The 18,104-nt window shown below is 38.4% G+C and overlaps 1 protein-coding gene across 1 annotated transcript in view; it reads left to right on the top strand.

Moving 5' to 3' along the window:
- The window catches only part of Atxn10 (ataxin 10), a 159,213-nt gene that overhangs the window by 50,946 nt on the left and 90,163 nt on the right, over positions 1-18,104 (top strand). Inside the window, exons 6-7 of the mRNA XM_004845396.2 lie at positions 5,473-5,553; positions 11,626-11,791. Of these exons, the coding sequence (XP_004845453.1) occupies positions 5,473-5,553; positions 11,626-11,791 (247 nt within the window). The remainder of the gene's footprint in view (positions 1-5,472; positions 5,554-11,625; positions 11,792-18,104) is intronic.

The raw sequence follows: 18,104 nt of genomic DNA, 5'->3' as shown, positions 1-18,104 counted from the left end.
GTGAGCCGCTCCCAACGCACAAGAGGAGGCTTCTGGGCCACCATACCACCCCTGCCAGCACAGAGGAGGTGAGCTGCTCCCAGCGCACAAGAGGAGGCTTCTGGGCCACCGTACCACCCCCTCCAGCTCAGAGGAGGTGAGCCCCCCCCCCATAGAAATGAGAAGACACGTAAACAAGTCTCAAAACCAGACTTCCAGATCATCTACAGAAACCCTAAAGGGAAATGAGATGGAACACTCTGATTGTTACTCAACCACCTGTACTCCCTGAACTGGCAACAAAAGAGGATATGGAAAAAATGAAATCAGAAATAATTTCTCAGATAACAGGAGAAATTGTGCTCATAGTACAAGACATGGTTAATAAATCTAGAGAGGAGCTCAGGAACATGATGGAATCCCAACATAGGAAACAAGTGGAATCCATAAAACAGATGCAAACAGATTTCCAGGAGATGAAAAACTCCACTGAAAGTCTACACAGCAGAATGAGCCAATGTGAGGAGAGAATTTCAGATATAGAAGATAAGATTGCAATTAGTGACCAGGAAAAGAAAAATTGCTTCAAAATTGTAAGGGACCCTGAGAAATCAATCCAGCAGGTGCTAGACGATGCAAAGAAGAGTAACATAAGACTGATCGGAGTCAATGAAGAAACAGGAGAGAGTGCTGATGACATAAAAAAACTGTTCACAGAAGTGATGGCAGAAAACTTCCCAAGCAGGGGAAAAGAACTTGACATATAGATAAGGGAGGCATATAGGACTCCAACTAGCCTTGATCAAAAAAAATCTACACATAGGCATATAATTGTTAGGATTCCAGACACCCAACAGAAGAACAAAATTCTCCAAGCAGTCAGAGAAAAGAAACAAATCACATACAAAGGAAAGCCCATCAGAATCACAGCAGACTTCTCAGTGGAAACCCTCGAGGCATGAAGAGCTTGGAGTGATGTATTTCAAGCCCTAAAGGAAAACAGCCTCCAACCCAGATCGATGTACCCTGCAAAATTTTGTTTCAAAATTGATGGAGAAATAAGATACTTTCATGACAAACAGCAGCTTAGGAACTTCATGAATACCAAACCAGCACTCCAAAAAATTTTACACAATATCCTAGGAAAAGACAAAGAGGATCACAACCCCAGGAAGCCCAGCAGAATGAATCTGTCGGGTGCAACAAGAAATTAAATGCAAAGGGGGAGAATCCAACAAACAGGAGTCATGACAATGATAAGTCAATATGTGTGAGTTATAACCATCAATGTGAATGGTCTCAATTTACCAGTCAAAAGAAATAGACTGGCAGAATGGATCAAGAAGCAAAATCCAACAATATGCTGCACACAAGAAACACATTTAATTCAAAAAGAAATTCATAGACTGAAAGTTAAAGGGTGGAAAACAATACTCCATGTGACAGGAACCCGAAAAAAAAAAAGCAGGAGTAGCTATCCTCTTTGCAGATCAAGTGGATTTCAAAACAAAATCTTAAACACTCTGGTCCCAAGAATTTCAGATAAGAGATACTCAACTTGTATGTACAAATCTATTGTGAACATGTGTTTTCATTCTTCTCAAGTAAAACCTTAAGAACAGGACTGTTGGTTCTTAACAGTAACATAAGAAATTTCTATATTGTTTTCCAAAATGGTTTTATCATTTTACATTCACATTAGCAGTATTAGAAAGTTCTAACTGGTTCACACCTAAGCTGACATTTGTTCTTTTAAAACTTTTAACTTCATCTCCCTAATGAGTGTATAATTCAATCTTGTTATTGTACCGATTAGTATTTTTCTGATTCTAGTGTTGCACACCTTTCCCTGTGCTGTACTGGCTATTTATCATCTTCTTGTGTCTACTTTTTAATTGGGTTGCCTGTTAATGAGGTGTAAGAATTCTTTATATATTCTGCTCATAGGTTATATGCAGTAAATATATGGTCTGTTTAAGGACTACATTTCATTTTCTTAACGATGTCATTTAAAGTTCTAAATTTTGATGGAATCTCCTTTATCAATTTTTTTCTTTTATACATCATGTTTTTTATATCCTAGGAAATTCTTGCCTACCTTAAATTCATAAACATTTTCCCTTATAATTTCTTATTAAAGTTTTATAGTTTTAGTCATTCATATTTAGGTTCATAGATCCTTCCAAGTTATTTTTATGTATGGAAATAAAGGGTTGAGGTTAATTTTTTATATACAGATACCAGGTGTTTTAGTGCCATTTGCTGAAAACACTATCTTTTCCTCTGCTCTTGAATTGAGTTATGTTCTACAAAATGTTAATGTTAAATAATCTTTCAAAACTCAGTGGACCATATATGTGTGGTTCTATTTCTAGATTCTCTGTTTTATTCCAGTGATCTATATGTCTTTCCTTACACCAACACTGCCTTGATTACTATAGCTTTAGAGGAAGTCTTAAAATTAGATAATAAATGTCTTCCAACACTGATTTTTTTTCTTTTTACTTTTCTAGGTCCTTTGTACCCCTACATAATTTTTAAATTTCAATATCCAATTCTTCATATATAGCAAGTATACATAGACCTGAATTTTTATATATACCTTGTGTTTTCTAATCCTGCTAAATTCAAATACAAGTTTTACGGACTCTTACAGATTTCTTAGTACTTTCTCTGTAGATGATTATTTCATCTACATATAAAGATTTTACTTCTACCTTGCCAATCCTATCCTAATTGTGTCAGTTTATTGCCAGACTATTTTGGTTTGGGCCTAGGTTTCAAAGTTTAATGGACATATAAAGAGTAGGCATATCTGCCCTTGTTCCCCACCTTAGGGCGAAAGGATTTTATCTTCTCTATTCATATAAGGCGTTCTCACTGGAAGTATGGAGTACACGTCTTTGATCTGTTGAGAAGGTTCTGTTCTACTTCTAGTCTTCTGATAGCTTTTACCATGAACAGCTATAGAATTTAGTCCAATACTTTTTCCCGAACTACTGACAGGATCATACGGCTTTTTCCTTTCCTCTGTTAAAATGGTGACTTAGGGGGGAGGATCTTCCAATGCTAAACCAACACTGCCATCCCTATAATAAAACCACTTTCTACATCCTGCCAGATCTGACTTTCTAATAGTTTGTTTTGTTAAACAAATTTCTATCTATGTTCATACTTTTTTCTTCTATTATCTTTATCCAGTTTTAGGATTAGCACAATGTTGATTTCCTAAAATGAGAGGAGAAGTGTTCCTTTTTTTTTCTGCTTTAAATGTTTAATATAATTTATCAGTTAAAATGTATATGAGCCTGTTGTTGTCATATAGGTAGGTTTTCAAGCTAGGAATATACTTTCTTTCAGTAGGTGCTATTCAAATTTTCTGTTTCCTCCAGAGTCAGTTTCATTTATTTGTCTTCCAAGGTACTTCTTAGAAGTTGTCAAATTTATTTCAAGAAAGATTTTTGTAATATGCTTTCTAGATCCTTTTAAATTCTACAAAATCTGTGGTAATATCTTCTAGATCTTGATATTATAATTTTAAAAATGTATAATTGATATTGTGTAATAGGAAGTAAAGGTCTAAAGGAGTAGGGGAAGTGGGAGGGGTAGGGGATAGGAAAGAAGGGAAAAGAAAAAATATGAGAAAAGGAAAAAAATGGAAACAAAGTCTTTGCCAATAGGGAAGGGTGGAGGGGGTGAAGGGAGGGCAGGGGAAGGGGGAAAAAATAAGAACCAAGATACTCATGTAATGGTACAAGATCCCAATGATGAATGTAACTGTATTTTATACCTAAAGTGTACAAATAAACTTAAGGGGGGTGGGCAAGAAGGCTAGTGATTTTTGAGTGTTGACCTTGTATCCAGCTACTCTACTGAATCTGTCAATTAAGTGTAGAAGTCTTTTGGCGGAGTTTTTTGGGTCTTCTATGCAGAGTATCATATCGTCAGCAAATAATGGCAGTTTAACTTCTTCCTCTCCTATCGTTATTCCTTTTATTTCTTTCTCTTGTCTAATTGCTGAACACACTGCTATTTTTGCCTTCATCCTTTTTCTGAATTCTTTTGTTCCCCTCCAGAACAATGTTCTCTTCTTAGGGTTTCAGCAAGGATTCACAAAACTTCTCTCTGGTTTCTTTGATCCCCTGCCTTTGCCCCTTCTCCCAACCCTGCTGTGAAATACACTTTGCTCTTTCTTTAATCCATGATGTGTGTCTTACCTGGTGCACTTATACATTCTTCTGTGGTTATCTACTGACGGGCCTTTCCCCTGTGATTAGAGAGCATTTTTGGAACTAAGGCTTGTGATCTAGCCGCTAACACAGTGTTTAGAATATTGTATTTTTGAATGATGCTCTTCTGGGAAAATGTTCTGTGTTCCAAGTAGTTATATTATGAATAAGCTTTAGGATGCCTCCTTTGTGAACCCAGCTTGGAACGCCTGAATTCCTGTTATTGCTACTTGCTGACCTACCTAAATTAATATGAATGCTGATTGAAAAATTTAAATATTATCTATTATTGTTAGAAATATTTTATATCAGAGTATTGATCAGCCATTTTAAAGGTTGTAGAAGAAATGGAATAGCCGTTTTTTGGGGTTTTTTTGTGGTTCTGGTGATTGAACCCAGGTCCTCTTGATTGCTAGGCAAGCACTCTAGTACCAAGCTACACCTATGCTAGCTAATATGCTTCATTTGGTTATCATACTGAAAGATATATTTTATTTGCTAACAAGTGATTAAACTGTGTGATAGTATATTTAATACTTAACATTTAACTCTCCTTACTGTAACCTTGGTTATAAACAGTATATTCCTTAGTTCTTAAATCTTTCCCTCAGATGCCCTCTGGTAAATACAATTCAGAATTAATTGTGCTACTCAATCTTTTAGATGTCACAGTAGTACTTTGAAGACATATGCCCTATAATCTTTGCCTTGGGCTTTCATAGTTGATCTCTTTAAGTTCAGATGAGCACATTGGTTGACAATGAGGATATTTTCTTGGTAACTTGAGAACTCTTTAAAAGAGCGGAAAATAAAGCCAGGCTTCATTACTGTGTTGTTGGCTTATCTTTAAATAAAAATATAACACGTCTATTTCTCTGCCTGACTTTATAGCATTAAGCTTTTGACTAAAACAAGGTAATACATTTTGTGTCATTACCTGAACTTGTAGGTAAATTTTATATTGCTGTTTATAATGAAGATTTTTCTTTCTCAGCTTAGATAATAGTTGTAATAGGCCCTTTCTTAAGGAGTTGAATCTCCATAAAATTTTCAGTTGGAGTAAATGATTTTTGTCCCTTTTAGCTGCTAATAGAAAAATATTATGTGAGCCTTCTAAAACATTTAAGATTACAGCAAAATGAAAAATTCAATGAAAGGAATTGCTCAATGAAGTGCTCTTAATTGGGATATACCTGTGTGGTAGCTAAAGTCTTATCTGTCTCACGTTTCTAGTAATTGAACTTTTCCCCCCTTTTCCTCTTAGGTTCCTGATTATTACAGACCACTTTCTGAAAAACCCAGAATTGGTGCAAGCCATGTACGCCAAACTGAGCCATCAAGAAAGGTAACCCCCAAACCAGCGTGGTTTTACGAAGTTAGCATTCCATGCGGAGCATCCTGCAGCCCAGGCTGAAGAGCTGTGCGGTTTCGGTTTCGTACTTGGCACAGACCTCTAAGTACATGTTGCTGTGTTGGTGCTGGTTTCAAATTGGTTGGTTAGCATTACAGCTCAGCCACAAGAGGCAGTGATTTACGTCGGGTTGCAGAATTTGGGCTGGAGCCCTTATGCAGTAGAGGCATATTTAACAAAAAAATAGTTTAAGAACAAGATGTTATGCTTGTGCCTTGATTTTATAATAGTAACTTATGCACATATGCATTATAGTTGTATATTTGAGATACATTCATTATTCATTTCACTGGGATAATCTGGGATATCCTCTCTTAGGTTTGCAGTCTTTTGATAGGTAATGCAGACAAAAAGAAAATGATACCTGTCCACGTTCCTAAAGCTATTGTAGTAGGAAGTGGTGAGACTTTAGTTCTGTGACTTGCTGTGACAGTAATTCTGTATGTACTGTAGCCAGGTTTTTCCACCTTAATTGGATTCAGTTTTTTGATGTGTTAAATAAAAGAGTTGAGTAAAATAATTTCCAGTACACTTTCCATTCCAGCAGCATGTGTTGTTTTGTAATCTTACTAGCAATGTTGCCTTAGGGAATGAAGTTTATCCAGAAATTACAGATCTAATGATCAAAAAGTTAAGTATTTTACAATCTCGATTTTAGTCACAAGTTTTATAATTGCAGTAGTTTTGGAATTCTTAGTATGCATTTAGGTTCTGGCGGTTAAGCTCTATACACTCCTTTGTAGATTTTTGTTAAGTAGTTTTTTTTCCTTCTGTAATAACTTTCTGCACAAAGGAAAAATTCATGCTTTTAAAGTCAGCTTAAATACTAGATTTATAAATCCAGAGCCACTACCTCCACTTCCACTGTATCCACAAGAAGAATTATTGTAGTGTTTTGACCTAAAATAAAAATGATGTACAGCACTAAAAATTAGTAATTGTTTTGCAATAAGGAGCACCTGAATGTAAGGGGCATGCATAGCTTCTTTATAATTTGATATTCAAATTTATATATGTACTCCATGTTTTTGCCTAATGATATTTTGTAATGATGTATTACACTCCTGAGGATGACTGACCAATGATTTCCTGCTCTTATTGAGAAATTGCAGCAGTTGTTTCCTTCTTCTTGCAAGATCTTGCTTATGAGTTTCCTCTGTCCCTGCTGTGCTTTATCACAAAGATGTGCTGTCACTCTCTTCCACAAGTGTCTTATTGTGGTGTGTCCTTGCTTACTTGTAGCACACTACCCTTAGGTTGTTAGTGTCATGCGGGCAAGGACTTGATCCTTCATATTCCCCACTGCTCATGTGTTCAGACAGTGCTGGGCACATAGCGGGTACTTTAAAAATAAAATGTTTTTTCAATGAAAGCATAAGTGAATGAATGAATTTCCTTACTTAATAAAAGGTTTATCTAGTGGGCTGATTAATATCACCTGCTATGAGTTGGAATCCTTAGAACTCCTCTCAGCTCTTCCTCCTGAACTCTCTGGTTCACACTGAGCAATAACCCTTATCACCTCTACCTTCTCGGTGTCCTAGGAATTCATTTCTCCTGTCACAGCTCTCCTTTGCCCTCATGTCATCTTTGGCATACTCTCACACACCCTATTTTATTTATCCACTCAGCCATTGATAGACATTTGGCCTCCATATGGGTGCTGGTTTCACATTGGTTCGCTTTTAGTTCTCCATCCTTTATTTGGTCACTAGGCATCATTTTGTGTAGTTATCTTCTAGAGTAATAGTCTCCAGAGTAGGGGGTGCAAGATCTGCCTGTTGAGTATCATGAGAAAATATGAGAATATCCACTTGCATTTGTTTATATTTTAAAAAATCAGAAAGTGATTAAGCTTTGTTAATATTTAATATCAAATTTGACAATAGTAGGTTACCTATAAATTATATATATTGGAGATAATATCATGTAAATTTTTTTATTGTTCAAAAAACCTTTGAGAATTTTAAAGTGGAGCTTTACCCTTTACTTTTTTTCTTTTTGATACCATACTAGGATCAAACATAAGGGCTCTCTCCCACTAAGCTATATCCCCAGGGTACCCCAACCCCTTAATTTTTAATTTGGAGACAAGGTCTGGCTGAGTTCCTCAGACTGGCCTTAAACTTGTGATCCTCTGCTTCAGCCTCTAGAGGAGCTGATTATAGGGGTGCACCACTGCCCCTAGGTCCTTTATCTAATTTTTAATTGAACTTATATTCATTGAGTTTCTTGTGTTAACACCAAAGTTGTTCAACATATTAGTATTTGAGAAAGGATTACTGCTTTTTTTTTTTAAATAGCATTTTGTGTCTAGGTGATAGTGACGTTGTTGTGGAGTAATTGTGTGAGTTAAAGATAGTGTTCCAATTCCTGGTGTTCAAGGGCAGCAGAGATTCCTGTGTCCATGTGGTGTGCTTGGGCCTCACAGCCAGCAGAAGGCTAGAACTCCAGGAGGACTAGCTCACCCTTTCTAAGATGGAAGGCAGGGAAAGGTCTGCTGTCCTTGGGCACCAGATATTAAGTTACAACCCTACTAGCAATATTGAGATGTTCAAGTGGTGTTCTGGGATAAGCCCTTTTTCTTTCCAAAATTTTATGAGACTGATGTGCTTTCGGAAATTTAACATTTAATTGATCACATTCTAAATGTTAAAAAAAGTCACTTTAAGAACAGCTCCAGCTTTGTTCTGCCTACTGTACTATTGAGTATTACTTGCTTTTACTAGAAATGCATTATCAGTGAAAGCATTTATATTTTTTTCTTAACAAATTTGTGCACAACCTCTGTTATGTGAGTAGGAGGATGTTCTAAGCACCTTATAAATGTTAGTTCTTCCATCATACTGCCCCAGAAGACCTGTACTCACAGTGTACCTGCCCTGTGGCTGTGTGCACAGTAAGGGTGCCCATGTGGCTGCTCCAGCTACTAAATGGCAGGGCCAGGATTTGATCCAGGCCATTGGGCTTCAGTCTAGACTGCTAACTGCAGCACTATGCTGCCTGCAGCTGAAGTATACGGTGTAAGGTGATGTTCATGTTACACACGAGAAGCGGAAACACCCAACAACATGGAGTGTGAGAAGAGATGGTCTCTTCCATGTGTTCCTTGCTCCTACATGACCACTGATCAGTATGCTTCTCTGATACTCGTGTTTTGGATGTCACAGTTAGTCACTGCGTGTTATTTCAATGAGTGAATGATGGCCAAGCCCTCAGTTTCATGGGGATTGGATTGGAATGGGAGTTGGATTGGAATGGAGGTTGGACTTTGTATTTCATGCCTCGAGTAGGAACGTGGTCTCAATCAGATTGTCAGCTGTGAGCTACTTTTTCAGAAAACACCAAGAACGTTCTGGCTCAAGACTTGTGCTTTTGTTTCTACATTGCACATATATGCCCACAGAAGCAATTTAATTATACTAGCAGTTTTTTAAATATATCTGACCACTTAGGATGAAAGGCAGTGAGGCCTAAAATGCCAGAGATACAGTGCTTTGGGGGAGAGGGGTGGAAAGACTATAAATACCTTTTACCTCCCTGTAGTTTTTAGTAAATTGTATTATTTGCTTTGCTTCAGTGAGTAATTTCAGTCTGCCTCCTTGTGGCTACAGCACTGTTCCATGCTGTTGGAGAGGTTGGGCTCTGTTTTGGTTACAAAAGGTTTTTTGTTCATTCAACAAGTATTTATTGAGTGCCTGCTGAATACACCCCTACCCTTGTGGAGCCTACATGATGTGAGAGGGACACAGAACAAAAAAGTACAATACAAGTAGTGGGTGGGGTGGTTAACCTGGGAGTGGAGGGGCTCCGAGGGCCTACAGAGCCATGTGGGAATTCAGGTCCTGGGGTTGCAGGGTAGCCTGGGAGCACTGAGCTCTTTTGACAGCTGACCTCAGCGGTTGGAGAAAGGGTTCTGTATGTTCAGTGTGGGCAGTCTCAGTGCTAATGTGCAGGGCGAGGACTGGGAGTGGGGCTGGGGTCTTGGCAAAAGCTACCTGCGTTCCAGGTGAAGTAGAGGCTTCGGGATCCCTGCTGCCTCCTCCAAGAGCACGTGTATTTTTTGTTGATTTGAATGTTGGCAGATAGTAGGGTTGGAAGGATCAAGGCAGTGATTGCGAATCTGGATTAGGGCTCCCCCACCCCAGGTTATGAATAAACTCTGGTGTAACAGGAATATTCCAGAGAACCAAGAAGAGAGTAAGTTACTCAGAATCTTCCTTGCATTGTGGGGCTGAGACGAGGAACTTTTGTGGAGAACCCTTGGAACACATGAGGGCTCCACAGTTGAGAGCACACACCAGGAGCTCCAGGGACTTTCAACACCTGCAGGGCCCGGGCTGTGCTCCAGCCCACTGGGGTACACGGTCTGACTGAGTGAAGCATGTTGTGAACACTTCAGTAAAATAAGACTATTCCTGCAGCACCTGCTGGTGGTCCCGGGGCACGTGGTGAGCAGTGAGCATGGTCCCTGCCTGCCCAGTTTGGTGGCAGTGACTGCATGTTGTCTTGTGCACCTGTGACAATGTTGTGTCAACTCCAGAGCTCTTCTCATGTGCGGGTTCTTTTCATTGTTGTTGAGTTCCATTTCCTTTGTTCAGGGGCTGGTGGTCTATTTGGGCAGATCATTTGGTAAGAAAATTCTGGTCATGGCCTCCAGATCAGTTTGTATGGTGCAAGTCATAAAAATGAGAGCCTACATTTGTGCACATTCTGGTCCCTTTTCCTGGTGAGAAGGCTGAGTGCTGGATGAGCCGCCTGTGGCAGGCAGCATGTATGGTGTTCAGGTTATAACCCATGCATGCAATAGTAAAGGACAGGGGCTAGTAAAGGGCAGGGTCTAGTAGTAAAGGGCAATAATAAAGGACAGGGTCTAATTAGTAAAGGGCAGGGTCTAGTTGGGCTGCTCACTACTTTGGATAAGTTACCTGATCTTTTTAGAAATTCATTTCATCTGCAAAAAGGGGACAATGATGGCAGTCCCCTGATGAAAGTGCTACAATAAAGAACTGAAATACAGATCAGGTGTCTTTAGTTGCAAGGTCATGGCTACCTCGTTGCCCTGGCTTTGGGTGTTTAATTATTTTTGTTTACCACACCACAAATCTGAAGTCCAAACCTATGCCTTTTTTACATCAGTATATAAAGTAGTAAATAAAAATATAAAGGGTTTACTGCTTTAAGTAAGAAATAAAATACAACACAGAAAATATTCATTCATTATAGTTTGTTTCTTACTTGAAGCAGTAAACAATTCATAATTCTCCTTTGGTAAGAGATGCCTAATTTTGGTGTCTTTTCCCTCCATTTGCTAAGTGTTTTAGCTATTTACACCCTTTCTAGCATATGAAGAAATGAGAATTATACATATAATCCCAAGTACAATTGCGATTCTGAGCAGATATCCTCTATGATTTATGCTGCATAGATTGCCCTAAGTGTGGCTGATTTTTCCTAGGAGAAGGAAGACTATCAAATGAATGATTTAAACTCCTGGCCAATGTCCCTTAGTGTTTGTGTGACACAAGGCAAGTTAATTAACCTCACTAAGCCTCTGCGAATCTTCAGAAGACGCTAAGAGCACGACCCACCCCCGGAGGTCTTGTGAGGATCGCATGAGCTAATGTGTGTAAAATGCTTACCTTACTTTTAATAATGAGTTGGGACCCAATTCCCTTTGTGGGATGTATTCATACAACTTCAGCTGACAGTGTTTCTGAACTGTTGAATTATTTCCATCCCAAAAGAAATAGAAATAAAATAGATATAAAAAGTGCATTAGACAATTCTTGTGTCGATAGCTAAGTCACATGAAAGAATTCAAGATTTTGAAAAACAGGTAATTAGTGAAGGTTTGCTTTATTCAGAAAATGTTTTTCCTAACTAGACATTGTAATAAGGTGAGGAATTTAAAATAAAAATATTCCCCTAAAGTTGTCCTCATATGTTTCTAGGATTGTACAGTTCACATGTTATCTACTCACATGGACACCTTCTATTTTCCAGGGTTACCCTGTTAGATCTTATGATTGCCAAGCTGGTGAATGATGAACAGCTGACCAAGGATGAGATCTCTGTGTTTTTGCACCATGCCGAGTTGATCGCAAGCTCCTTTGTGGACCAGTGCAGAACTGTGCTTAAGCTGACCTCCGAGCCCCACGCTGAGGATGAGGTAAGGACACACCCCACAGCCCGGGGGGACTGTAGGTTTTCTAACTTGGCCATGTCCTCTGTGACAATTTGTTCTTAAAAGATTTTAAAGATATTACTGAGGTAATGTATCCTTATATTAGAATACATAGAAAATTCAGATAAGGGAACCAGTGCCCTTATTCCTTCCTGCCTGTCTGGTTAATGCCTTTTTTTAGGCAGATAACAGAAGGCAGGTCCATACATACAGGGCATAAGTCTGTAGAAGTGGAGTCTTCTGTGCCATCTGTTGTAAGTCCTATTTTTCCTGTGAATGTAGGTTCCACAAGGGCAGGAGTTGGTGCGTGGGTATAGCACAATATAGCACATGGGAAATATTTGCAGAGTGAAGAAATGACAGGACATTGTGACTGTCTTTTTAAAATGCCAATACAATGATTCCAGGTGAAGAACTTTGCATAATTTATTCGACTAATTCCCTGTGGTTGGACACGTAAGCCATGCCAATTGTGCCATAGTATATGGCTTCATAGTTACAGCTTTGTACATTTCTCTTGTTACTAACCTAGGATTTTATCTTAGCAGCGGACTTGCTGGATATAAGGTATATACAATTTAAAAGCTTTTGGTTTACATTTCCAGATTGCCTTCTAGGAAGTTGATTTCTCCTGTCCAATATAGGAGCTTCCTTATTCCAGCCCCTCCTGGTTAACCATTTCCAGCACTTTTTCTTCTCCTTCAGCCCATCCTAGGCTCTTTAGGCCTTGTGTCTACTAAGGGCACGGAAGCTAGGGATCATTTATTCTATTCCCAATTTTTCACTTGGCAGCTTCTCTTTATTTTTATCTTTTCCTCCTTCCGTCCCTTCTGAGTTAAAATCAGAATTGTTCTTTCTCTGGCAAATGATTCAGCCACAAAAAGCACTTCAGGTACAACAGGGATGAAACTCAGAAGTGCCAGCTGAGAGCAGCCAGACAGTAGAGAACAGACTGTCGGTCTCCATTCTGTGAGACTCAGTAGCAGGCCAACCGTGGCGATAACAACGGGAAATGAGTCACAGGTCACCTGGGCTGATTGATTGCAGAGAGATGTAAGAGAACTTTTTGGGTAGTAGAAATGTTGTGCACACAACTCTGTATGTACTATGCTCTTATGAATGTGCTTTATTGCATGTAATTCATACCTCAGTGAGTTGATTTCAACACATTTTTTAAATGATGGGAGGTCATTTGTGTGCTGGTAGGAATGATCAGGCAGAGGAGTAATTGCTGCTGGAGTCCCTGTTGGCTACAGGTGGGACAGGTTGGGAGGATTGGAATCCAGGGTGGACCCTCAGCCCCATCAAGGTGTGAAGGAGCAGAGAACACGGTAGTGAGCGTGTCATGTCCTGGAGAGCTACATGTGATCATGTGAATTGTTTAACGCCTGTCGTCAGTGCAGCCATGATCATGACTGTTCTGTCAGGAGAGCGCGTCCCTTCTTTGTGCCTGTGCTCTGGCTCACAGCCACTTGTCAGCTTTCTTCTACTGTGTCCTGCAGACCAGGTTTGGTGTCCCTGACCCTTCCAGAATCTGAGTCCTCATTTTCTGTGATGGAAAGAGGAAGGTCTTTCTTACCAGCTTCCTTTTCCTTTCTGGAGATAGATTTGCCTTTGTTTCCAGCAGGAGGAGCAGTGAGCTGTGCTTCAAAAAAGTTTAAAAAATTAATTGTCTAGGAGACAGGAAAGACAGTAACACTTAATATTCGTTAAATCACAACTTTCTGCTGTTCACAGGATTTTGTTTAAGAGATTTCAGTATCCTACTGAGAAGTTACCTAGTATAATTCTTCATATTTAAGAAAATTTATATTTTTCTTTCAAATAGTTTCTGTGATAGAAAATTGTAAGCAATTTTCTTCTGAAAAGCCAAAATAGTTCACTTTTAGAAATTTATTGATCTGCTTACTCATGGCTTGTCTATATTAATGTATGGATATATGTTACACCTTAAGGTGGAAGTGGGGGAAAAAAGTAGTTTTTAAGATGGCCCTTGTGTTAAATATACCAGGTTCGCAGTGGTGTGCTGACTTTGAGCACCTGTTGGTACATATCTAGAAATTAAGTGCTATTACATGACTGGGGCCTCTGTATTTTGGAAATCGGAAAGAACTGCAGGTCTGGGCTCCTCTCAGCTATTCTCCCAGCAAACCCCTCCATTTACCTATCAGCAACTTTATTCTTAAGGACAAGCTATAATGCTGTGACTGGAAACTGAAAACAGTTGAATTTACAGCCTCTAGTTTTTAACTTATACAGTTGTCTGGCCTTAAAATCCTCCAGTTTTGTCTGTATGTTCCTTTCTGAAAGTAGCCTAGAGCTCACTTTTCCCATCTTTTGTGTTATTTTATATGTACTTGTTTCCAAGTTTTCATACATTTTTGTGAGGGTATTTCATCTGTAAGATTTAAGCTTCAGCTTATTGAATTTTGATTACTTGTCATGAGCCTTGTCTGTCCTCGGAAAGCTTAAAAAAGGTTTTTGTAGCTTTGTATTTTCTGACACACATGTACTGTGAGAGTTGTCTTTAGGGTGTGGGCTTTCCATTCTGATACAGTCCTTCAATCCCAATTTAAGACATAGTATCTGATATGCAGAAGGCACTTAGGACATACATAGATAGATAAAAATAGTGTTCTTTCATTCCATGTATTCATGAAGAGCATAATTTATGCAAAAATACTTCCTTTTTTCTTAAAAAATTATTTAAGCTGAAGTCAATGAAAGACACAGAGTTAAAGCAGTTTCCTCCTTTATTGTCCAGCCCCTATTTTTACAGAAGTACTTGTATATACCTTTTTGGTTTTCCTTCTAAAGATTTTGCGTGTGTGTATACACACGCATGTGTGTATACATCCCTATGTTTTTATTTCCTTAATATTAATAGTACATATACTATTTCGAACTTGATTTTTTTTTCACTTGTAACTTCTATATCTTTCTATTTTAACACATGCATGTTTGTAGGTTTGGTTTGGTTTTGTAGTTCTGGAGATTGAACCCAGGGCCTTTGTACTGAGAACTCCATTCCCACCCCTTTTTCATTTTGAGAAAAGGTCTTGCTAAGTTGCCAAATGGGCTCGCTTTTGACCCTCTTGCCTCAGCCTCTCCCAGTGCTGGGATTACAATAGTGGGCCACCACTCTTACTTACTGGATGCTTTTTAATAGATGGATAGTGTTTCACTATTTAGATATACTGCATCATGATTATTTGCTTTCTTCTCTGTAAATATTTCAGTTGCTTCCAGATTTGTTTTTTAAAAAATCTTTACAAATACTACAGTAAACATTTTCCTTTCTTTTGTTCTGTTTTTGTGGTGCTGGGGATTGATCACAGGGCCTTTGCACTGAGGTGCATCCCCAGTCATTTCTTCAAATTTTTATGTTGAGACAGGGTTTTGCTAAGTTGTCAAATTGCCTGTGCTGGATTTGAGCTTGTGACCCTCCTGCCTCAGCCTCCCAGGGTGCAGGGATGACAGCTGCGGACCACCACACTTGGCTTGGTGAACATCTCTGTACAAATATCATTGTGATTTTGAACATGAAAATTTGGGGTCATAAATTCCTTGAAGTTAAATTGCTGTATGTATATTTAAAATGTTTAGAGATTTTGAAAATGGTATTCCAATACTGCACAAGACTTGTATGGGTTACAACCCTTTCCAGTTACAAATTAATTATCATTTCTCTTTGATACTCTTCAGTGACCAGTATGTTCATTTGTTTTACATACTAGGTTGCCTTTTCGAATGCTTTTATTAAAAATAGTTTCAGAAAATTAACCTTGCTGTCATATGTAAATTTTTCCCTCATAACTTTCTGTTGGAGTTAATTTATGATAATCTTAGCCTTATTAGTTATGCTTATCAATTCTATCCTTATGGCTTCTGAATTTTTTTTTCATATTTAGCTAACTTTTGTCTTTGTGTATCATGTTTCTTTTTATACCTCGTCCACAGATTTGATTAATCTACACTGTTTGCAAGCAAGGAGTGATATATGAATCCAAGTTAATTACTTGTCTTTTAAAAAAATTACTTGTCTTTTGTCTAAGATTTTACAAAATCTTTCACATAAGATTGGATTTGAATTTTGCTTTCTTATACTGCTAATGTGTGTCCTTGGAAAAGTTACTTATCCACTCCATGCCTGTTTTTTTTTTTTTTACCCACAAAATGGGTCGTATTTCTCTGTAAGCTGTATTTCACTAAAGTATGCCGACTGGCACCTAACTAGTGGTTCCTAAGTGCCAGCTGTTAATCATTGTATCAGTACCACTGAGCTTTCATTATCTTTATCATATAGTACCTGCTTATATATTAGATCCATTTCTCGGTTTTCAGCTGTCACAGAGGGAACTGGTAAGATATTAACTGGAAGAAGGAAATTCGAAGAACTGCATGTTTCTGTTCAGTAAGGGAGTATTGAAGTAAATATACCAGAGAATATAAAGACTGCTCTGTGCCAAAGGCAGTAGTTAATTGCGTTCTGCTCAGACACAACTGATTTGCTCTTTTATGGGCAAAAATATTGACATTGTTATCATTTTTCTATAACTTACAAAGTTGTAAAATACTGTAGTTTATAAACTGAAGGGCAGAGCTCACTGAAACAAGTGAACTAGATAGGAAATGAATTTTTTTTTCTTTTGCCTTTTAAAAAATATTTCAGAGGTTTTTTTATTCCTCCAATGCCTGATTTAATTATAATTAACTATAGTAGTTTTAGAATACTTTTAAATATCTGGAAGAAGATTTTACTCATTACTCTAAGTTTTTAAGAAAGTATTTTTTCCTGGCTATTACTTTCATTATTAATTTCCAGATGCTCATTAGAAACACTTTATTTATAAAAAGATTTTTAATGACTAAAATTGGAGGTGTTTCAGGTGGGGATAGAGTAACATTCTTTTGGGTTTGCTTCAGTTACTATCATAGATTTTAGGAAATGGAAAGAAACTTCCAGATCTTGTTTTGCAAATCCCTGATTTTATTTTTGTCTTTTTAGCGTGGAGAATTTCAAACATAGAAAGAGAGAAAAACGTGTGCGAGGACTCTGTCCCACTCCACATGGCATTCCTGGTCCACTGTGGTCCTCGTGTCATGCACGGATCTACCTGTGCCAGCCCTGGCTGGAAACCAAGCTCTTACACACTTCAAGAGACATTCTAAAAGACCAGGTGCCTTCAGACCCGTGTATAATACACCTAGCACATCTAAAAGATTAATAATAAAAATTTAATGCCAGATAAACAGTATGCAGATTTCCTCATTGTTTTCATAAATTCATTCAAATTCACTTTGTTAAAACAGTGACAAATAAGGACCATACTTTGCAATTCATTGATGTATCTGCACTGTCTTTTAATATTTAGGGTTCCCTCGCCCCTCATTCTTCTTCCTTTTTTTCCTCCCTTTGCTAGTTATTTGCTGAAGAAACTGGCTCGGTATTCAGGTAGAGTTTTTCTGCAGTTCTAGTTTGATGAATGTGTCTCCACAGTTGTCGGTGACTTTCTCCTCTTCCCCAGGGTTGGCTGTGAGGGATATTTAGTTCCAGAAGCGTACTGAGTTTTAGGTTAGTTTGTTGTTTTGTTTTTTGCAGTCTGTTTTCGTTGATAATGCACTTTCACTAAGAGACACACAATCCTTGGTTGTCTTTCCCTTTGTGGTGTTAGTGGTCTTTAGGGATTACTGCGGTCCCTTGATTTTTCCAGGCTGCAAAGTCATGGTATTCTGACTCTTACTAATCATCCCTTATTAGCAGGAGTATTTTAGAAAGAGAAGCATTTCCTAATCAGCTTTCACAGGTTCATTTTGATTAAGAAAGAATTGATAAATACTTTATCTTTTCCCCCTTGATTACAAATCTTCAAGGCTATATGTTCATTTTGTGCCATCACCTGAAAGATGCTATTTAATTGTCATTGTGAAGCCCTAGCTTTCAAACCACTTGACTTGTTTTCAGTGTCTTGGAGGTGACTGCTGTTCTTCCAAATGTTGTACCGTGCTGTCCTTGGCCGAGGGATCCCCTGCAAGTCCTTTCTGATTCCTTCTGCTGTGCTGTGTGGCGTGACTGCTGTCCAAGCTCATCTTGGACGTGCTCTGCCCCATGCCTGGCATCAGCCAAGCGTTTCTGAGGAGAGGTGGTATCGAAAGATGACAGTCTGGGCAACTACCCACTTAACTGAAGAGGATGCTAAAGCCCTGTGAAATTAATGGGTTTTCTTAAGACTTTTTTTCATGGCACTAATTCAGACTTTGAATCTCACTCCCCTCACTCTCTAATTAGCAAGTGGAA

The sequence above is a fragment of the Heterocephalus glaber genome, unplaced genomic scaffold (genome assembly GCF_053883595.1).
Source record: "Heterocephalus glaber isolate CG9 unplaced genomic scaffold, H.glaber_assembly_v1.0 deba00001444, whole genome shotgun sequence".
In the NCBI taxonomy this organism is placed as follows: Eukaryota; Metazoa; Chordata; class Mammalia; order Rodentia; family Bathyergidae; genus Heterocephalus; species Heterocephalus glaber.
Note: the sequence above shows the minus strand (reverse complement) of the source record. Positions and strands in the feature narration are given on the sequence as shown.